This window comes from Notothenia rossii (genome assembly GCF_949606895.1).
Source record: "Notothenia rossii genome assembly, chromosome: 5".
NCBI classification, from domain to species: Eukaryota; Metazoa; Chordata; class Actinopteri; order Perciformes; family Nototheniidae; genus Notothenia; species Notothenia rossii.
The window spans coordinates 61773714-61796574 of record NC_136903.1 but is presented as its reverse complement, the minus strand read 5'-3'; the positions used below and the strand labels follow the sequence as shown (position 1 = coordinate 61796574).

Here is a 22861-nt window from a genome sequence, read left to right as displayed (position 1 = left end):
TTTATATTTATGCTTGGATATGATACAATTACATTACATTACCCTCAATTCCCATTTAGTTCCCAAAATTCCCTATGGAAATGTACCGGAAATGTTCCGCCCCTTTGCAACCCTAGTCCTCAGTCCAACAGTTAAACCTCTCATATCTGCTGTGGGTCAGCTTTGTCAGCCAGGTGTTTTATCAACACTGTCCACATACCAGGTATCCTCTCAATCTTATTTCCCAACAACACTAAGTGGACCAGACATCTGGGCAGGTATGATGGAACCAGGTAGAAGTCATTATGAGAAAGGTCAATGGACTCCAGATTTCTGCAGAGAAAGAGGAATATGAAGGAAGAAATGGTGTGTAAGGAAATGATGGACAAACATTAGCAATTTACAATAATGGGTGATAGTAAGAAGTCTCTTTTTGTCCGACCTGTGGCTGAACCAAGCCAGCGGGGCAATCTTGGTCTCATCCAGCCTGTTGTGTCTCAGAGAAACCACGTTCAGATTTTGAGTCTGATTGAAAACTGTCTCTGATATTTCCTCGATCAGGTTGTTCTCCAAGTAAAGCTCCTGAAAGACGGAAAAAAAGTTTCACATCAAGGTTGGAAAGTAAAATTTAATAGATTAGAGAAAACTTGCTTTCAAATTCATGGAATTTAGTTTCTGAGTCAAGTTAGGATCCCAAAATGTTAAAGGTTTTCTAGTTTTTCATGAGTTACCACTTAGTCTTTAAACTATTATGTTAATTGTGCTTTCGGTTTGGTCTGTGGTTTGTTGGGACTCTTGGGTTATAAATACATAATCTACCAAGCTGAGAAATGAATACCAGACACTCTGGATGCTGCTTAGTAATTCTACATCATTCTTAAATTGTTATCAAAATCACACTGTACTATAAAGTGCATTTAGTGTGATAACTACAGGAAACCCATGATCTCTAGGACTAACACCTCCAAAGTTCTAGGTTTTGGGATTTTGTAATGTGTAGAAACTAGGCTAGTTTTAGGGTGGATTTACATCAGCAGCATTTGGCTGGTATTTTGCAGTTTGTGGTTAACCAGAGCCCATAATTACACGTTGGGTGGACTGGTTTCCCACAGGTAGAAGCTGAGTTTACTCAGTAAAGGAGTCCTACACTTTAGAGCCAAAAAGAAAATACTGATACATCAGCAAATCTCAACTCCCAAAGGATGAACTGACTGCAGCAGCTTTTAAGAAGGCCTCAGGAAATGGGACCAGATAGACTTAATTCAAAAGCATATGCTGCTGGTGGGTTTATTTATACATTTATTGAGCCCTACTTTGAGTGTCCTTTGTGAATATTTTTTTAAATAACGTTTTTCGGAAAATATTGAACCATAATAAATGGTTATTGCACCACAATATTCAAATGCTGTTGGTCCTCAAGGTTGGCAAAAAAGCTTTTAAATATGCTGCCCCTTTTGGAATTCCAGTGTCTGGAATGAATATGTAAGTGCAGAGACACAGACGTTATGTCAACAGATATTACTTCATACCAGCAGTGATTTGGGGAGGCCTTGTGGTACGGTGCGGAAGTGATTTCTGCCCAGCCGGAGGTAGGAGAGCTGGATGAGAGGAGCGAAGGCTAGAGCATTCACATTCCCCTCACTCAGCAGATTTCCCTCCAACTCCAGAGTCACCAGGCTGCTCAGATCTGCAGATGGAAATAAATGATCCAGTGTAAACATATTGTTTTTCACTGGAAATGTGTCTTGGAATCAGTGCAGTAACAGAATCAATCACATCAATCAATCAAGAAACAATCACTGCAGAAACATCTGTCAGAAGATAATAGTCACACAGTTACTTTGCACAACAGAAAAGCAAATACTTATTTCATTTAATATGACAAATATTTCTTGCATTACTTTGCCATTACAGCTTATCAAAATGTCAAAGGGCTAAACAATTAAGACCCCCTAAAATGATCGTTGGTGGGAGATGTGTTACACTGCAGAAGGCAGAGGTGAAGTCTAGCCAAGATTAACCAACCATTTCTGAATTATGTTGAAAGCATGGCACTCGGGAGGGCTCAATCCATCAAGGGTCTTCTGCATGTTACGTCACAAAGCCGTCTCAAAGGTTTTGCATTCAAAAGGTCCCCCACACACAAGTGCAACATTTTGAGCTTAAAAGTTCATTTTAACAGGCATTAGATAGCTGCTTGATGGGTAGTAAGTGACATTTGAAGCTTATGGGATACAGTGGCACTTACCCTCCAAGCTGTTTTCTTGGATTCCTCTCAGTTTGTTCTCACTGATCTTCAGCTCCTGCAGGGTGGGGGGGAGGTTAGCGGGCACGGATTCTAGGAGGTTACCGTCCAAGTACAGACGCCTTAGCATCTTTAGACCCTGAAACACACACCCCCACACACACACACACACACACACACACACACACACACATACTGTTGATGCACATTTAAAAATAAGCTTGTGTTTGCCTTATTTACATTTTTCATGAAAATCATTTTTCAAGCTCCTACGTGTTCAAATGCATCAACTGTTTTGTGTTTAAGTTACTTTTCTTGTTTATTTATGTGAAGCCTAAAGGTCTTTGTGAATATTGTCGCGCTTCAGAAATGTTACCATATTTATTTGGTTTCTGGTTTATTGTTGATCATTACTTTAAATGATACTTTTCTCTGATTAAAAAAGATGCATTTGAAACTTAGATAGACGGTTGCAGTGAAAACAAGTGTGGTTTTATTTTGAAGGGCTGCAATAGTTTAGCGTCTTACTTTAAAGGCTTTGGGATCAATGCTGTCAGAGGTGAGTTTGTTTGTCTTCAGGTTGATCCATTCCAGGTTGGGGATGCCGTTGAAGGCTTCTGCTGGGATGCTGGGGATGTTGTTGCCTGCAGGTCAGAAGAGTGTTAACGAGAGTCACTGCCTACTGAGAGCAAGGAAATAAGCAGGTTGTCTTTTTATTTCTCGAATTGATGCGTGAGGTATTGATATTGTTCCTAAATACAATATATAACATTGGGTTCCGATACTATTTCATTCTGATTCCTGGCTGATAAAAAGCCTGAATGTGATGCTAAGTTGTAAGTCTTACAAATATTTACTGATTATTGTGTCTCTCCTCGATCATTTTCTCTAACGCTGTGTTATAGGCTCACAGTGAAACTACGGTAATCTCAGTCAAGTTTCATTTACAAGGTAAAAGATACACCTCTGTTAGTGGACTATGTATTTTTGGTTGAATGGTGTTTTCTGATTAAATAATCAGACATCTTAATCTTCCATTATTTTAGATGTATAATATAAAGTATTTTGAAATAATTGTTTTCTTTTTGTAATTTAACGACAAACCCCATGTGCAGACCCTTGGCCTGTACTACGAAGCAGGATTCTCAGGATTCTTAGCGAGGTAACTTCAGGGTTAACTCTGGGTTTCCGGTCCTGCGACGCTGGTTCTCTTCTTACCGGGCTAGATCTCCATGGTAACTTATGCTGAATGGCAAACCTGCTCCGGAGCAGGTTAGGTTCCAGGATAAGAGATCAACTCAGTGAAAGCACCGCCTGATGACCAATCAGAGCTCAGTGTGCGGAGTTTAAAGCTATCAAGTCATATAGGAAATACAGTTTAAACTGCTGTTGCAGGAAAGAGGTCCGGCAAAAATCACCGACTGTGTGAACATGAACATTAATAGAATATCACCTCCCATCTTCAGAGCAATATGACTTTTATAACATTAGCGTTAACAAAGCTTACTAAATATCTGCCACAAGTTAACATAAGTAACCGGAGCAAAATAACATTACATACAGTCCGCGGCACTGTGAGTGCAGACGTCGATGTGTCTCATTATCATTAATATCGAATCATCAATCACATCATAATGTATCATATATTTCCTTATCTGAGTCAGCTTCTCGAGCCATTCCTGTATGTTCAACACTTAAAGTCACATAGCTACTGTAGGCAGAAGTATTATTTAAAACAACACATTAAGTTGACGAAACACTTGAGTCAAATGTAATTAAAGTCAGATCCACTCGTGTCTTAGACGGGGCAGTCGTATCATAAAAATGTACGAATCCAAACATTTTTAATTTTTTTTACAAGCTGTTCTGTATTCACCTTGCTTTTATCCTGGATAAATTGTTTAAATCAAGGATGTTTAAATGTTAACTTCTTCATATTTGTCTAACATGATGGTTTACTATTCAATCAGGAAGTATGACGCTGCGCTGTCTGTACGCTTGTCCATGTTTGTGATTGGTCAAATGTTGATAACCCCGCTCCTTTCAAGTGAACGCGCTCTCAGCCGGACAGGGAAACCCTGTGTTGAGTTACCGAGTTGATAACCAGCGTCGTAGGAACGTTTAGCGAGATCGCGTTTGTTTTGGGTTAGTTAAGCCAGATAACTCAAAGATATCCAGGGTATATTGAACTGGCTTCGTCGTACAGGCCACTTACAGGCCACTTAGGCCATCTAAGCTGCAGTCATTCAAATACAAATGCAAAAAATATTTATACAGTACCAAGGCAGTCTTTAAAAAAAAAAGTAGTAGGACCTAATGACATTGGGACATTGCCACAGACAGAGTAATGAATCATTCAATCAGATGTGATATATGTATCCAGGGGCGGACTGGGGGGAAAAAGTGGCCCGGGGATTAATTGACAGACAAGCCCACTTAATGCGCGGCATGTATCGGCCGGCCGGCGACGAAAGTATGTTACTTAACAAAAAACCTTATGCATTTAATGTTATTTTTGACCATTATTCATATAGTAATCACATTACTGAGCCCTTGAGTTGCCTAGAGCAAAATAGTTACAGCATATATTTAGTGATTTTAATGTTAACAGATCAATAACATTTGGACCAAATTTGCCTGACTTGACACATGGAATAAAACATGGGCTCAATGTGGGTGGGACAATTTGACAGGGGTTGTGGGCAGGTGGTGGACCTCAACTCCCCTAAGGGGGTCCGGGGGCATGCTCCCCCGGGAAACATTTTTTTAAAATGTTGAAGTTAAATCTGGTGCACTTTGAGTGCAAAATTAGGGACTAAATCTATGGATACATCTCTCAACACCCGTATGAAACAGAACTGTAAACAGATTTACTTTTTCTTTCAACATTTATTTGAACAGGCAAAAGTGACTGCACCCAAAACAATAAACCTGCTAGCTCACTAGCCTAAACTCAGTAACAGAATGTGGGCAACACGTTCTTCTCCACAGCCGCGCGACCTCTGAGTCAGACGTCACTTCCCCCTTTTCTATCCTACGGGTGCAGCCCATGAATGTGCAGCCACTCCCCCTGAACCCCGTTTCCCTGACAACTCTGGCCCACGCACAGCACCGGCCCACCGGGAAAACTCCCGGTATTCCCAATGGCCAGTCCGCCCCTGTATGTAGCCCAATATCACAAAGTACACATTTGTGTCAGGGGGTTAGGCAGGAGGTTAACAAGTGTTGACGATTGAACATAATGTAGGTTTTGGTCATTTATAGGATTTGATGATGGTTAAGAAAATAAACCATGCCAACATTAGCCTTTATGCACTGATTAGGCTAAACCTGATCAACAGTCTTGTTATTTTAAAATCCTGTTACACCTTTTAAGTTTTCAAATTAAATTCTGACCCCCATTACTAGTGTGTCTGTGAACGAGTTTTAGATCTTTCTCCATGAAGCTATCTGGCTCTACATTCCTCGTCTTTTCGTGGTGCAGACTTACCCTCCAGACTGAGAGACTTGAGCTCAGGGATAGACAGAGGGGGGAAGTAGGTGAGTTTGGCATTGTCACATGTCAGCGTGACGTCAGAGATGTCGCAGCCTGGGGGGATGTCTGCTCTGTTCACCAACACCTCCTTCTCCTCCCCTTCCTCTTCTGCCTCCTCCAGCTCATCCTCTGTCGCAGCAGAAGGTCTTGGGATCGGAGCAGGGAGGAGGTCTGGTTCTTCTTCAGCGTCTTTATCGGGCATCACAAACACATCTCCTCTCAGCCACACCTCCTCCTCTACCTCCTCATGCAGCTCCTCTTCCTCCCCCCGAGCAAAAGCCAGTAGTTCCTCCCTCAGCCTCTCCTCCTGCCACCTCCTTTCCTCCTCTAGCTTCCTTTCTGCCTCCCTAGCTTCTCTCTCTGCTGCCTCCTTCTGCTTCCTGTCCTCCTCATCCTGTCTCCTCTTCTCCTGCCTCCTCCTATCCTCCTCCTCCAACAGCCTCTTCCACTCCACCTCTTCTCTCTCCACCTGCAGCCTCAGAGCCTCCTCCTCTTCCCTCCTCTTCTCCTCCACTATCTTCCTTTGCTTCTCCGCCTGCCCCTTCCTCTGCTTTCTCCTCATCTTCCTCGCCTCATCCTTCTTCTTCAGGCGCTCTTCTTCCTCTCGGTGCTCCTCTTCTTCCCGCCAGATGATTTTCTGAATCTCCTCCTGGGTCAGCGGGGTCACAGGGTCGTTGGGAACTGGGGAGTCACCAGAAAGGTCAAGGCTGAGGTCATAGTCTTCGGTGGGTGTAGGGAGGTGCGGGGCAGCCAATCATAGGACAGGAAGTGGTGCAGAGGGAATAAAAAGGTGAAAGTAGAGGAAGAGAAAAGGGGAGGACAAAATAAAGAAAACTAAAAGAGAATGCTACATGATGGAGAGGACAGACAGACAGACAGACAGACAGGAGGTGGACAGACAGACGGCTGTGTGTTATGGTCATAACACAGAAAGACAGGTCGCTACAAGGCAGACGGCTGCTGTGAACCAGTCTGAACTATTACACTATTCTGGTATGACCACATTGAGGTAAAGTTGGTCTTTTTGTGTTGGTCAGTGTTGGTGTGAACTGGTGCAGAATATAAATTAAATCTATGAAATGTGTTTTTATAACAAGCAATTAACCTAGTGGTAGGGTAGAGTGTACCAAACCAATACTGATAGTGGTCCCAAAAAACAAAAATAAATCTGTGTAGGACTTAAGAAGGTCTGGCTTATTCGAAGCTAATGTACCTGTAGGATTCTTGCTGTTCTGAATGTGTATCCTCATGGGTGATTGCACTTACTGTAAGTCGATCTAAATACAACGTCAGCTAAATAACATTTAATGGGTTGATACTGATTCGGATAGGTGGATGAGGTATACTATAATTTACATTTTTGAGGGTTTTACATTTTGTTGTACAAAGATAGGAAAGCAATGTTTAAAGGACCTGGTGTCGTCTTTTAAGTAACAACAATGATCCCAATCACTTCCACACAGTGAGGCATACAGCTTGATAATCAAACCATAGTGATTGCAGATACTCAAAGCCCAGTTATCGGCTTCTGTATCTTGACTGAATGTGGTAGGGATTTTTCATTTTTTATTTAAACAATCCTATATAGGCCAAAATAATTCTGACTAAGATAAATCACTTGTTGCTGTTTTATCGGCTTCCAGCTGATTGAGTTGGATAAATGTAAGATGTCTGGCACTTTGCCCGAGAATACCTCAGTGTGAATGAACCAGCTACTTTGAAACAGCTTTTAGTGTTTTTTTCCTTGATAGGTAACCCCAAACACAGCAAACATCAATTATATAAAATGTACTTATACAGATAGGTACATGTCTATATTGCTATTGACATCATGTTAATGCTGTATTCTACCTACATCTACACACAGTGATAAGTCATACTGTCGAGAAAATGACTTTGACTTTTCTCTTGCTTCACCTTCATACATGCACACAATGACTATACAATGTATGACTTTGAGCAATGAGTATGTTTACAAAATGTGATATCTTCATACAATACAGACATGTGTTTTGGACTAACTCAAAATGTGAAAAACACATTTTTAAAGCCATGATGGAAACAGGAAGCAGCATGCTGAGGCCTCAGAGATGAAAACTGGTAAACAATTGGTAGACAAATAAAAAAAATGGTTGAAATCTGAGGGTAGAACTGCTTAGTTATTATGTTGTACAAAAATGTTTCAGTAAAACTTGAGGTTCTAAGACGTAAAGTTCTGATAAAATTAAGCGTCTTTAAGCATTAGGAAAAGCGCTGTAAAAATCCCTTGTGTTATTATTATTATAACATTTCTCATCTCTGTTGCCTCTTGATGTTGTACCATGGCGTTGCCACATGTTGTGTTTCTACCTGACTCCATGCAGACGGGGCAGCACTCCCCGGCGGGGGTGAAGGGGAAGTGGCAGTGCACTATGGGACAGGTGATCTCGTCACAAAGCACCCGGCCTCCGGTACACAGACATGTGACACAGGGCTTTGGAGACCAGACGGCCTGGTTGAATATGGTCAGACCCTGAATCACACACTGGCCTTGCTTACCTGTAACAACACACACATCATCTCGGTCAGTTCAGTAGTTACTATTTTAGTTACAAGTCTTTATCAGCAGTTCATACAGTGGGTGAAATATCAAAGAAGCAAATGTAATTTGATTATTGTTCAATTATGACAGTTTTCAGTTTGCAAGATAAATCTTCTCTTTCAGTCTATAAGCGCAAAATACAAAACAAATAACATCACTAATGGTGCAGTGGAGTCCAACGTACAAAAAAAACCTCCACTTTATATTCCCACACAATTGTGCGTCCTGACTCAACTTTTTCATGTAACACTTTACACACAGCACCATTTATTGAAAACATGTTTGACAGTACACACGAACAGAACAACACACAAAAAAGAAGGAAAACAACTTCAAATTACTTATAAACAGAAATGATCTGATTATGATAGATTGCCTCATCGGGTTGGAAGGTAAACGAATATAATCTTTTTTTGTGTTTATAAAAACTAAATATGATTTGCAAAAACATGCAAAGCTTCAAACATCTAATGCCATTTGTGTTTCTTGTGGCCGTTTTGAAGAAAGATGACATTCTTATTCTTTTTCAATGAGGGAATAGCTGTTAATGAGTCCATCAGCAGACATAATTATATCAATGAACAAAATGTAAATGCGTGATTCAGTGGTCTAGAACAAGGCAGATCTAAATCTTAGTGGCCACATCTTTATCCTAACCGACCCTGCAGTAATTGCTATACGTCTAGTCAAATGTAAAGCCTGTACTTTACCATCAGAACCAGACAAAGCAGTGATTTGTAGCGTTTCCACTCCTCCCTCTGATTTAACTCCACCTTTCAGCGGCAGACCTGGGACAGGCTGCGTCTGGCAGTGAGTCAGTAGAAGAGACTGTAAACAACTATGATACAGCAGGAAGAGGCTCTTTGTGTCTGTCCTGTCTGTCATCTATCCTTTCTAATGGTATGCTCTTTGTTACGTCCATAGAAACACAGGTAGTTAAGAGGCTCAGGTTATTTCTCCTAAATACTGTCTCTCATATCTCTGTCCTTTTTACTGAGAGCAGTGCGACTGTCACCCTGTCATCTCTGCTGGAGCACTCATACTTTAGAGCTTTTCTTTTACCTGTCAAATATTGTCTTGCTGTCATTGAATATCTTTATCATCCTAGTAAATTGCAGGGTTTTGAGTAAATAATACAGCAACCATCAGATCCTGAGCTCTATCATGCTCTGGTGTCCAGTGCATGCTTTTAGGTTTTTACTAGGAGTGAAACAAATAGTTGATTCACAGAATGTCAAGAAATTAAACAAATATTAAATTAAACAAATATTAAATCAAACAAATATATTTTTTTTTATATTAAACAAAAATATAAATAACTGTTTTTCCGATTCTCTAGTTGGATGATCTGTGTTCCTCTGTTTTATATCATTGCAAATTGAATATATCTGGGTTTAAGAGTATTGGTGGGACAAAACAAGACACTTGTGAAACTAAGGAGCCCCAAAGTCCCAACATGTTATTTCTTGTGCGTGCATTAGAATATGTAAAATAAAAGTAAATGTTACAATTTTTGTTAAGAAACACTCTTTTTAAACTAAACTGGGGAACAAATCAGGAAAGGCTGGTGCAAAAAAGATGCATTGGCACAATGTACCACCAAGGTTCATTCATACAGTCCTCTTCAGAATATTGGAAAAGTATAAATAACCTAATTGGATTGATTTGCTTTTCAAGAACAGATATAAATGTACCTACAGTAGTAACTTGACCTCACTTAATTTTGTTTAAGTGTTTTCCTCTGTTACTTGGGTTATGATCACCTCCACTATACAATCTTGGAGGTTCATCTTGAGATCTGCTTATTTCACTAAGCTTCTGTTCCCAAGATCCATAATTCATCTTTAAACGTTTAATCAACTAGTCTTTCTGTGCCTGTTATTTCCTGCAGTCTGATCTATTTTGTTGTTGTTCCATCTCATTTAGTTGTGTCTGCTTGTTACTGAGACACCTCAAATGTACTCAGAACTCAAACAACAGCAACATACCACACCAGCGTCCCTTCTAATTACATAATGCTGAATTCATTGTTTTAAACTGAGGGGCTTCTACGTGGCTTTGAGGTTCTTCTTTAAAGACTCTTTCCTCATCTCTGTGTGAGATTTATTTTCTGTCCAGCTCTTTTCCCACACATGGTTTTCCCTTCTGTTCATGTTGGAATTTGATGATTTGTCATTTAATTACTGAGCTGTAATACCGGCAGCTTCATTATGAGAACAGGATGAAGACTCACTGAGCAGTCTTTCATCCCTTTTTATTGGCTAAAACACTTTTGTTATCTACTAAAGATACCTGTTTCCATGATGGTTTACACCTAATCTTAAACACTGAGAAAAATAAAGAGTGACATAGTAGACAAATTGAAACCTGCTAGTCTACTGAAAATCTTCGTAAGGTTGAAACTTGCATGTTATTATTTTCTTTCTTAGTTTTTGTAAATGATTGATGAATGAATACTTGGGTTTTCAGACTTTTAATAAGACACAACAAAAGAGTTTAACCATTTGACCTTGGTCAGGGAATTTTTTTTCGCTGATTTAAGTGTAAAATAAAATTTAAAGTATCATGAAAATAATAAATTAATGTTTCATATCTATTTGGTCTGTGTGTTACCCATATAATCCTAGATCTTTGAAACCAATAGTATGTATATTTGCAGAAGTACAATAACTATTAATCATAAATAATATTGACCATAAAGGTGTTATTAGTGCATTGTAGTAGTTTGTTAAGGTTAAGGTGGTGTTACTAACTGACCTGGGATAACGTTGTAGCTGGAGTGCTGTTCCTGTAGGTTCTTGTAGGAGTCCAGGAATACTGTGTTTCCTTGTTGTACTCCAGGCTCCTCTGGGACAGTAGGACCAGGAAGCAGTCTGATCTTCTGTGGTTTAGAGGGGCCCGATCTGGCCCGCCCAGGACCTGCAACACATGGTCTTGTCAATTTAGAAAGCAGATATAAAAAATAAATGGAATAAAAAATGATGTTTAACCAATAGAAAACTTGTTGTCAATGAGCAAGCTATTGATCTTTCAAATACCGGCTTTATTTGTATTACTGTAGGGGGCCCAAGATGCTTCCCTGTGGGACTCCATGTGTTATAACTTGAACAGCGGTTTGTTCTTGTGTCATTAGAGGCATTTTACATCAAAAAACAAGACTGACATTTGACTTGTGATGGAAGAGAAACATAAGATGAGCTCAAACCTCTTGACCCGACATTGAGCTGGACTTTAAGGATGCTGCATGCGTACAGTCACAAAGTACAGCTGCTGGTCTAATGTTTACTGCTAGTTTAACCGCAATCCCTCCTTTTTACAGTTCTACTTCTGCCATTGATAAAAGGACAAGATGCAACATTTTAAAATGACAGTTTCAACGTTTTTGGAAGGTTATTTTAGGTTTGCATATTCTCCTCCTTCCAGTCTTTAACCTAAGTTACCTAGGGTAGCACTGGACTGGAAGCACATACCTGTTACCAATCTTTTCATCATGCTACCGATATCATTGCTTTTCTTTATGAGGCAGAGTCTTACCGTGTCCGTCCCTCTTCTTCTTTTCCCGGCGGTCCACATTATGAGGTTTTTTCGTGGCTTGTCCTTCTGAGAGGGTAAGGATCACAAGCAGCCACAAGCAGGCCGCCACCAGCCACCACCTCATCCCTGCAGAGCAGCACAGACCACATTCAGGTTTCCTCACAAGAACCTTAACTCGCTTTTTTCATCACTATGTCTGGATAAAGAAGGACATTTTATATTCTTGTGTTCACACCTAACGTGTCAAAGCCTTACTTTGACAAATAGAAACAGTTTTTTTCTGCAAAGCCCTTTTTTGTGTATTAAAAAAGGCAAAATTCTTAAATATTAAGTTGTAGTCTTAACAGAAGCAGCCATACAGTTTTCCATACCTGTTTCAAAAAAGAAATGGGATTTATACCCAGCCGTAGACTTCAATAATTCCTTTGCCGTTTGAGATTTACAAAGGACAAAAGGTAACCAGACAAAGGTAAAAAAAAAAACATTTGATTCTCTCAATGGCTAAGGTTGAAAACAAACGAGTCAATGTTGTTTCTCCACTCACAGAAAAAAGACAAACGCGAGACAGAGGTTTTTACCTGCAGCAGCTTCTTGGACGAAAAGACCTCTCAGCGCGGATGCTTGCCCTCATATAGCCCTCTGCTGGGGTCCTAATGGCCGGTTCCCTTTGTACGTGTGTGTGAGTGTGTGTGTAATGACTAGTCTATACACAGCAGTCCTGTCATTATTAAAGCAGTTATCTGATTCAAACACACACCTTCACACACCTGATAGTTGCAGCAGATTGAACGACTTCTGTGTATAAGCCTGAATAACAATAATAAATGTGTGGTAGCTGTGCCCCAATGCATGATGGGAGTTGTTAGTGCTGTTAAACCGTAGGAGCTTTTGATTTTTTTGGATGGAGCCTAAACAGTTGGTGAAGACCAAACCAGAGATAAAAAATGCCGAGCGACGAACAACACTTTGAAATGGGATGGAACCACGGCAGACTGTCCAAAACTGGATTTGAAAGGGTCCATCCCGTCCCCCCCTCCCCGTCCCCAGAACTACACATGCTGGAAAAAGTTGCCAGTATTAAACTGTGTACATCCCTGGAGGTTTAGGGGATAGGAAACACTATTTAAAACATATAATTAATAAATGTGTGAAAATTGCATTAATATATACCCACATGACAGCTAAGATCAGAAGTCCTGTTGTTAATTGATAAGCCTGAAAAATGCACTTGCCAAGGTTCAGAGGCAAATATGGCAGTAGCCATCGATCATCTTACATTACATTACATTACATTGCATTTAGCTGACGCTTTTATCCAAAGCGACTTACAATAAGTGCGTTCGAACAACAAGATACAAACTTGAAGAAAACAGAATCATATAAGTACATCAGGTTTCATAGAGCTAAAACATTTCAAGTGCTACTCAACTGGCTTTAGATAAGACAGTACTTTATTAGTATATAAGTGCTTTGTTAGTAATTATATCGCTCGAAGTGGAGTCGAAAGAGATAAGATGTACTTTATTGATCCTAAGTTGGATACATTTGCGTTACATCAGCATGTGTAACAGTTGTAAATATGCAGTGGTGTTTATTTGTAAATCATTTAATATAATCACACACATTCTGTGTTTTATATTTAATAATTCTGTGTTCTTTATTTATTGATTGTTCAATACCTGACAAGGTCGGAGATGAAAAACCTGGGTTGCAGGTTCCTCAACAGTGCATTACAAGACATCTATCAATATGTGTATACCTCCACCATTAAACTGTCATATTCTGCACATTTCTTATACTATCTACATACATCTTATAGAGTATAATACGTATAATATCAGTTAAAATAAGTGCTTAAACATAGTTAACATTGCAGGAAAGCAAAAATAAGACCTTAACCTAAAGTATTCTTTAATGTTTAAATAAAGCCTTATTAGTTTGTCTGTCTGTGTCTCCTATTAATATCTAATAATAAAAATAATACATTTCAATAACGTGCTTTAACCAACAGGTGTCCCTTTCTATGCTGTGCACCGTTATGGTGTACATATACCAATATACCGATTGGATCAAATATAAAAGTCAGCCGAATTAGTATTGATACTGCAAGGAGACGTATTGTGTGAAGAGAAATTGAAGATTTTGTTTGATTGCTGATATATTTATGATCCACGTCACATATTCAGTTTCTCTGCAGTTATTCCTGTTTGTCTAGAAGTCTTCTCACCAGGGCTCTATAAATAGCAAACTACGGCAGATATGTAATATTTAATGCAGCCGAACCGTGTATTACCGTTATGTGATGACCTTCAAAGAGAAAAGCAATATATGATAATAATAAAGTATTATTATTTTTTGTTTTTTTATGTTTTCGGATTTCACATCAACAAGAAGTCCGGTTAACTATAATGTCCGTGCGCAACAATAGCCCAACCCATAGTTCCGCGGATGAATAATAATCACCACATTACACACATCCCTTCACATTTAAATTTAAATTTACATTAAAGTATTTTGTGAGGCCTTCTAAAATGTTTTTAAATATAATTAGGGTTGTAGTTGAAGAGTTTGTAAATGATTGCGTTGCGCAATCGCACAACGGCACGTCCATTAATTCCACAACCACACACATGGATCAACATCGATTTAATACATTAATGTAGCCTTTGTTTCTGCTAAAAGAGGTGTCGACCAGCTGGGGCAACAAGAAAATCGGCGAAATCAAGTGTGACTATTAAAAAATAAATAATTATTATATTAATATTGACAATAACAACCGACCGTCGGGGTAGCATTTGCCGGGGATCGTTCTCATGGCGTCTATTATCAACGCTATGGGAGGTCTATGAAGGTGTATGGGACGCCCTGCCCGTTGAAAACTGACTTCCAAGGGGTACCTGTCCGTAATAGAGTGACGGGGAGGGGCCCTGACCGTCCGTCAATATGTGACGGGCTGGGAGTGAGAACTTGTTGTTATAATAAGTGGGTCTTTCTTATCCACTAGACTAGCATACTCTCATGCTCTCTTTTAATCATTCACATTTTCCTTTAGAATAAAGCAAAACTTAGGTCTGCAGCTCCACAGACTGGAGGTCTGGTCTGAACACACGGACGCTTTGAGACCCTCCTACCTCAACTCTAATAGGCCAATAAGAAACCAGAGTTCAGTGCAGACTGGGTCACAAAGAGAGTAAGAAGAGAGAGAGAGAGAGATCTACATAGAGAAAACAGGAGGGAGGGGGGGAGAAATGGAAAATATTCAGCCGTTCAGTTTCTGGATGAGCAGGCTCAGACGGAGAGTCGTCCAGCAGAACCAGCAGAGGATCAAAACAACCTGAAGCTGTTTGTGTGAAGTTTCATGAAACACAGACAGAGTTTAAGCCTAAGTTGTGTTCTGATTGATCACAAATGTGAAGATATTACTAATGATGCATAAACGTCCACAGCTTCACCTTCACTGTGGGCTGTTTCACAGCAAACAAGTGTCTACTAACAAGTATCTTCACTAAATCACTTCATCTGTTTTGTTTTTGTATTTATAAATGAATCGATCACCCTCTTCTTTCTGTATAATGAGTTCTTAAAACTACAGAACACTGAGCCATTTAGTATCTTCAGAGATCCAGAGCATCAAACTACTACATAGATGTTCGTGGTTGCAGCATATTGATTTACTTTTCTTTTCTTTGTTTAAATCGTTTTCTGCTCTGATGAACAACTGCATTGTTTCTCATAGAAATCCCCCGCTGTTTGATAAACAAGTGGTGTGTGTTGGACGAACGCTTCATGTTGTTTAAAGTATTGTTCATTCTGCTCTCTACAGTATGAATACAGGAGTAGTCAAACTTTTTTCTTTCTTGCTGGGATGTGGAGTCGAATCTGCAGAAAAATTCATGATCAACAACCGTGTCGCCAATTTCTTAAATACCTGCAACCTGCATTTAGTTTCACCTCCTGAGCAGAGTCCAAAACAAAAGAAGAGCCAGATTCAATGGATACACTTATTGAGTGGAAAAGAGCTTATAAGGCCTGGACAGACTCATCTGACCTTAAAAAACCTGCCTCGTGTCCTCTGACTTGATGAAGTTTGTGTTCTGTGCTTCTGAGGGAGTTCTGCTGACATAATGCTTATGGGGTTTTTCTTTCCTGTATAGATCTGTGTGCATGTAAATGGTCTTCAAAGGCTAAAATTCCTGTGTTCCCTCCAGAGGGAGTTTCTCTCCCACACTCTCCCCCCTGCCTGACACGCCTCCATTGGACTCCTTTGTTTACTTCTGTAACGCAATGACATAACTACGTAAGCTAACGCTCCAAGACATTGTACATGATTTCTAAGGGGCGGGACATCTCTAAGCAGTTAGCTAATCCCAACAGAGCTGGCCAGCTAACCAATCAGAGCAGACTGGGCTCTGGTTTCAGACAGAGGGTGAAAAGAGGTGCTGCAGCACAGGCAGTATGAGAACAATAAAGAGGTTTTTGAGCATTAAAGCATGGAGACATGTCACAGCAGAGAAACACAATACAAATATGAACCTGAAATGTATCATAATATGTCCTCTTTAACATTAGGCTTAAGGCCCTGGGTTTGTGTCTCATCATGTCTCGTAGACACAGCTACAGACCATGTTCTAACTCGGTTGTTGGCTCGTGCATAACTCTGCTGTTGTAAATCACATTCAACATCTCGTAAGTGATTATGTTTTTGTGTATCTTCCTGTTTAAATTCTTTAAATTCTTTAAATTGAAAGCAAGGTTTACAAAAATTAATTAAAAAACCTGAGCAGAAGTGGGCTACCATGTTTAGTTTAAAAACTCCCCAAAGAGTTATTTTGAACACAGAACATCATCAGTGAGCTGAAAGGAAAGTCAGAGAGTGCTGTATCAAAACCAGGAAGAGCACAGACGCTCTTACGTTATCCTTCAAGTTAGGCTTTTTTAAGAAGATCATCTACAGGAACTGTAACAACTGTTTACAAACCGCTGCATGGCAGGCAGGCAGACAGACAGACAGAGAGGGGAGGAGCTAAAGCGACAGACAGACAGACAGACAGACAGACAGACATTAGCTCTACTTTACCAGCAGTTTGCAGGCGGCGGCAGGATTTGAGGCCAAATTCTTCCACCCTTTTTTCTCCTCCGGTTCTGCAGGAGCTCCAGGAGAGTTGTGTGTGTGTGCTGTGTGATGAAACTCAAAGTGTGTGTGTGTCTGTTTTATTTCTCGGTGTCTCTCAGATCGTAGGGCTGTTGTGTTGAGCAGAATAGGCTAACAGAGCTGTGAGGGAAAGCCAGGATTTATTCTGCAACTGGGACAAAAAGGAGAGAGGGAGTGAGAGAGAGTAATAAATAAATAAAAAGAGGGTGAGACAGAACTGTCTCACTGTCTAAGGGAAGACACTGCCAACATGCCGCAGGATAGTGAAGAAGGACAGTAAAACAGGCTGAAAGAAGTTCAATATTATCAAGTTGATAAGAAACAATGAGAGACAGGTTTATTAAACATGAATGCTGGTTCTCTTCTGTGGATTAAGCAAAAGAACCCACTTCAATGCCGAGAGAAAGACTTCATGTGAAAGACTTTTCTCTGTCTCTGTTCGGCAGCAGTGTATAAATAAAACCACACAACACACGTCGAGGAAAAGTCCTAAAGACACAACAACAAAAAACTAAAGGATTGTAAAAAAAATGTTATTTACAAATGAGGGAATATGAGGAGAAAGACTTTACATGAAATAGTTAAAGCGGAAACTAACCATGTTATTATCCAGACTCACAGCTGGTAGTTTACTTGTAAAATAATTCAAACTAAACCATAACATCACTGCGACATAACAATGGCTGTCACAAAAAGAAATAACAAGAACAAATATTTCAGTAATTGTTTAACCACAATGTTCCATTGCAAACGTCTGTTCAGATGGAACTGAAGGAACTTTCCAAAAAGAAAAGCAGTTAACCCTCACATTGGAGAAGCTGCAACCAGAATGATTGAAATGAGTGAGACAGGTAGAGACGACAGGAAGTTCTCTACTTTACTGCCACATAGGACATTCCTTCATCATGTAGTTCACTTTACACCAGCTTTAACACCAACATTCATCCCACCTGTACGATAAGTCAGAAAAACACTTTAGGAGAGCAAGACCCTGCAAGTCAGTCAAAGCGGCAGATGTGAGGTCAGGTGATTCTGTCTCGGCTTGTCTGCAGCTGGAGAGTTGCCGCGAGAGACTTAGTGTCCCAGCAGCTTTATATGCTTTTTGTTCATTCGCCAAAATGAGAAAACATACATATTGTGCTGAAAAAGAGGTAAGGGGGTTGTGTGTTAAGGACAGATTAAAGGTTTTAAATAAAGACTCAAATAGTATAGACAATGCACGCACAGGTACACATACCTCTTGGTAGAGACACCTGGACACACCCCTAACCAACTCTACTGGAAAACAGCTTTGTTAAACGGCATCTATTGCACGTCTGTCCGTCCTGGGAGAGCGATCCCTCCTCTGTTGCTCTCCCTGAGGTTTCTCCCATGTTCCCCTTTAAACTGTGGGTTTTCGCTGGAAGTTTCTCCTTGTACGATGTGAGGGTCTAAGGACAGAGGGTGTCGTATTGTCATACTGATTTTCTGTACACACTGTGAAGACCACTGAGACAAATGTAACATTTGTGATATTGGGTTATATAAATAAACATTGATTGATTGATTGATTGTGTGTGTGTGTGTGTGTGTGTGTGTGTGTGTGTGTGTGTGTGTGTGTGTGTGTGTGTGTGTGTGTGTGTGTGTGTGTGTGTGTGTGTGTGTGTGTGTGTGTGTGTGTGTGTGTGTGTGTGTGTGTGTGTGTGTGTGTGTGTGTGTGTGTGTGTGTGTGTGTGTGTGTGTGTGTGTGTGTGTGTGTGTGTTCTAGAGAGGGGAGAGGCTGTTAAAGAAAACAGTTCATTATCAGATGTCACTAAAGAAACACCAGGATGTTTCTAAAGTCTATATATTTGATATCTCGGTTCCATCAAAACTTTACAAATGTTTAAGAAGTTTTCACTGGAACTGAGACAACTTCGATGTATCAACATTTCAGCTGCAAAGTCGACCTCACACTCAAAGCATTTAGTCCTGTTTCCTCTCGCCTGTCAGATGAGGCCCAGTGTTCAGGTTACTATACAGATGTTGTTGCGCCCCCTGCAGGCCAACTGAGACAACTTTGAAAATGTTTGAAGGAGCTATAATCAAAGTCAAAGTCAACTTTATTGTCAATCTTGTAGTTTGTGTGTACAGACAGAGAGATCGAAATACCGTTTCCCACAATCTCTAATATAAAAACAAAAGTATATCAAAATATGTGCGCGAATATGTAGGCCTATATATATACAGTGCTTGAATTGGGCCGGTACTCACCGGTACGCAGTACCGGCACTTCTGATTTTTACCCATGTGGTACCGGCACTTCTTACTGAGTACCGGCAAGGTGCCGGTACTCAGTAAAATGCCGGTACTCAGCCGCCGGCAATATACGTATATATTGTAAACGCAACGCAGCGCAAATGTGGGTCTGACTCTGCCTCACAGAGGGTGACTGGCTGTGACCAGGCGCGCCGGATTCATTTTAGAATTGGGGGGGCCAAAAAAAGTGCGTGTGTATGGCCCAATCCCAAACTACGCCCTAGACACTCCCCCTCCGTGACGGAGTGAACTCCGTGGAGTGACACATGAGGCTCCCTCCTGTCAGATGGAGGGAGTAAATACAGCGGCAAGCTTTGGGACAAACTCCCCTCTCTCCGGCAGAAACAGGAAATGCCGTAACGGCTACAACGGTTTCAAATCAGCATCTCTTTGACAAAAAATGTAAATGAATAACTCAAATAAAACTCCAAACATCTTTAATTGTGTTACTTTTTTGTAAAGCTCTTAGTTTTAAACCTGATGTTTATAAGCTTCTTAGTGTTTGCAACAGTCTGTAAATATAGGCTACACAATTTTATAATAAAATGCACACATTCACCTTTTTCTAGACTAAACACAGGTATGATCCTAAGTAAAAAAAAAAAATGAGGTTATCATGAGGTTGTTAACATCGCAATGTATCACTATCGTTTAGTGGTTTTGCAAAGAATTAACCACTCTGTTTTTGTACCATTCTGCGTTGAAGTACCTTCTCTTTGCCCAAATAATCTACTAGCGGTCTCCTTTTTTCTGATAGTTAGCTGTACAGCTTTAACCGCCTCAATGTCCCGACAGCAAACCTCCATGCAGTTGGAACCAGCCTGTTTCGGTTCAACAACGGCGGCGGTGGGGTCGGCGGCGGTTTTGACAGTTTCTGCGGCCGCAGACTAGAGCTGCTGCTTTTGGGTTCATCTGGCTTCGCTGTTTGAAGAAGGTCCAGCCTCCGGAGATGTGGTAGTCAGGGATGTGACCTTCCAGTTGTTAAATTTAAGTTTAGATTGACCGTATTTAGTTTTCTTCTGCGCTGGTTCTTCTGACATGTTTGCAAGTGTATATATTCTTTATATCTCTAGGTTAACGGCTGACACACACAGCAGAACAACGTAACAAATAAAGTAAACAACGTAACAAATAAACAAATCTAAGCTTTTTTATTGGTTGTAATTTACATGGATACATTTGAATGGTGTGACAATGTCCTATTTGATTGGGTTAAAATGTACATATTCTTCCTGTTATGTCTGCCTGCTTTATTTTACCTAATGCAAAGTGACCTGCTCCATCGAAATCGTTCGCATTGACCCGAAGACACATTTTGATTCCTAGCTTTCTAATGAGATCAGGATTGTTTTTGTACTCCAAATATTAAGCAAAATATGCCACATTATATAATGACTGTTACAGAGTCATCGTTTTGAGAAAAAGGCCTTTAAAGTGTTTCTCTTCTCTGGAATCCATCGATCTGATTTATTATTAGCGGAGCAAATGATCAAAAATACTACGGAGGGAAGATATTTTCGTTTGGATTACTGCACTCACGGGAAACACCGGCTGTTGTTATGCCTGTTGTAACGTTAAATTACTCAGTTCTCCGCTTGTAATTATGCCATTACAAACTTCAAACCTGTATTTATCATCTGCATTTGCCGAAACAAGTTGAATATTCTGAAAGCCAAGACTTTGTTTATTTGAAATCAGATGAAAACGAACTGTAACGGACCCTGCCGTGTTATCTATGATTACTATGCCTTACATTCATAATTTCAGCGGGAGGGAGGGGGAGCGGCGCTGCGGAAGAGCAGAGTGGCCAGTGAGAGGCGAGCTGTGGTCTTCCCTTTACAAGCTTAAAAAATGCGTGTAGCTAATGAGATTGAATATATATAACAATACAAAATAACAAAATATACACAGCTAGATCAGATCGCGTTTTAGATGCGACTTTAGAGTAGAGGGGAATTATTGAAACGGGATCTGTACAGTGTTCCGCGCCGCGTGTATATACGTGTGTGTTTGTGTATTTTTGCGTTTGTGTGTATTGTGTTTGTTTCCCGGGGAAAAGACTCACGAGAGGCTGTTGTTATGCCTGCAGTGACGTTAAATTACTCCGTTCTCCGCTTATAATTATTCCGTTACAAGCTTCAAAGTTGTAGGCCTATTTATCATCTGAATTTGCCGAAACAAGTTTAATGTACTGAAAGCCAAGACTTTTCTTATTTGAAATCAGATAAAAACAAACTGTAACGGACCCTGCCGTGTTATCTATGATTACTATAGGCCTACACCTTACATTCATAATTTCAGCGGGAGGGAGGGGGAGCGGCGCTGAGGAACAGCACAGTGGCGAGTGAGAGCTGTCATCTTCCCTTTACAAGCTTCAAACATGCCTGAAGCTAGTGAGACTGAATATAACAATCAAAAATAACAAAATGTACACAGCTAGATCAGATCGCGTTTTAGATGCGACTTTAGAGTAGAGGGGAATTATTGAAACGGGATTTGTACAGTTTTCCGCGGCATCTGCTGCTGCGAAAATGTGGGGCAGGGCTGAAAAGTGGGGGGGCCAATGGCCCCCTGGCCCCCCTGCTTCCGGCGCCCTTGGCTGTGACGTGGCCTGCCGACATTGCCACTTTCATACAGATCATACTAATGCCCTCGATTGGTCTCTGCGTGTCATTCAAGCTCGGGAGGGTGTGTGTTGGTGTATGTGTGGCGCGAGCGAGCGACAAAGTGCGCGCACCGGTTACGTGTATTGTTGTTAGCATCTGGTGCTAGCTAGCTGCGCTAACGGATATCAGGAGCTGTTTCAACAACAAGGTGGAGGGAGAGTCCTTTGCTGACAGACTGAGAGGGTGATAACTTCAGCTCTGGTGAGGTAAATTACTCTCTGAGTCTTTAGATAGTTAACGTAGTTTAGGTTATCTCAGTGGGTCTCAAACGGTTCGGTCACCATTTATGTAAACACATATTTCCATTTGAGGGGGTAGTGATTAGTAAAATATGCATGAATAATACAAACAAAATGTTAACTAGGTGAAAAAAGGTAAGATAAACTTATTGAGAGCTACAACTAGTCTTTGCTGTTGCCTCAAAGAGGAGCAGGGGGGAGAGGAGGGAGACAGGAGAGGCCGATTCAGGAGCCCAGACACACTCACAACTATAAATGAACCAAAAACAAATAAATAAACAAGTTTCAATGTTTTTTCATATTGGATATTGTATGTTATTGCTTATGGCCATGTACTTATGATTTTATGATTATTTAAATGTATACATTTTTGTTTCATATGGGTGTAGTCTCTTTATTTCCCCCTCAAAATGCACCAGATTGATGCATTTAAGTCCAACATTTAAAAAAAAATCTTACCGGGGGAGCATGCCCCCGGACCCCCCTATAGGATTTGAGGCCCGGCCCCACTGTTCCCAAATAGATTTGCTATTTTTTTTAAATAGTAACCCATCTCCATATGTTTCTTTTTGGGTAGTAGATTTAAACTAGAGGGCTATCACTTTGTGCAGCAATGCTATTGACAAATAAATCCAGCAAAATGGCACAAAAAA

General features: G+C 40.4%; 2 protein-coding genes across 8 annotated transcripts in view; one reads left to right on the top strand and one right to left on the bottom strand.

The window, feature by feature from the left end:
* cenpp (centromere protein P) overlaps positions 1–22861 on the top strand; it is a 176366-nt gene that overhangs the window by 143862 nt on the left and 9643 nt on the right. The window lies entirely within an intron of this gene.
* On the bottom strand, positions 124–17432 carry ecm2 (extracellular matrix protein 2, female organ and adipocyte specific). Of its 5 annotated transcripts, none has more exons than XM_079682942.1 (10): positions 16952–17432; positions 11875–12000; positions 11098–11259; positions 8109–8297; positions 5715–6440; positions 2753–2868; positions 2228–2363; positions 1509–1666; positions 422–561; positions 124–312 (listed from the first exon to the last, which is right to left on the bottom strand). In XM_079682942.1, the coding sequence occupies exons 2-10, from the start codon at positions 11996–11998 to the stop codon at positions 141–143; spliced, it is 1923 nt and encodes a 640-aa protein (XP_079539068.1). In that variant the 5' UTR covers positions 11999–12000; positions 16952–17432; the 3' UTR covers positions 124–140. The 5 variants fall into 5 exon arrangements, with proteins under 5 accessions (XP_079539068.1, XP_079539066.1, XP_079539067.1 ...); XM_079682940.1 differs by having other exon boundaries at positions 5715–6479; positions 16952–17431; XM_079682941.1 differs by lacking the exon at positions 16952–17432 and adding an exon at positions 12453–16889 and having other exon boundaries at positions 5715–6479.

What these genes read in the sequence shown, in the direction of transcription:
- ecm2 (XM_079682940.1), bottom strand. Translation starts at nt 11,998, where the DNA reads ATGAGGTGGTGGCTGGTGGCGGCCTGCTTGTGGCTGCTTGTGATCCTT. An exon ending in GAAGAAGAGGGACGGACACG is followed by an intron (nt 11,260 to 11,874) that starts GTAAGACTCTGC and finishes CATGTGTTGCAG; the next exon opens with GTCCTGGGCGGGCCAGATCG. An exon ending in CCAAGAAAACAGCTTGGAGG is followed by an intron (nt 1,667 to 2,227) that starts GTAAGTGCCACT and finishes TTCCATCTGCAG; the next exon opens with ATCTGAGCAGCCTGGTGACT.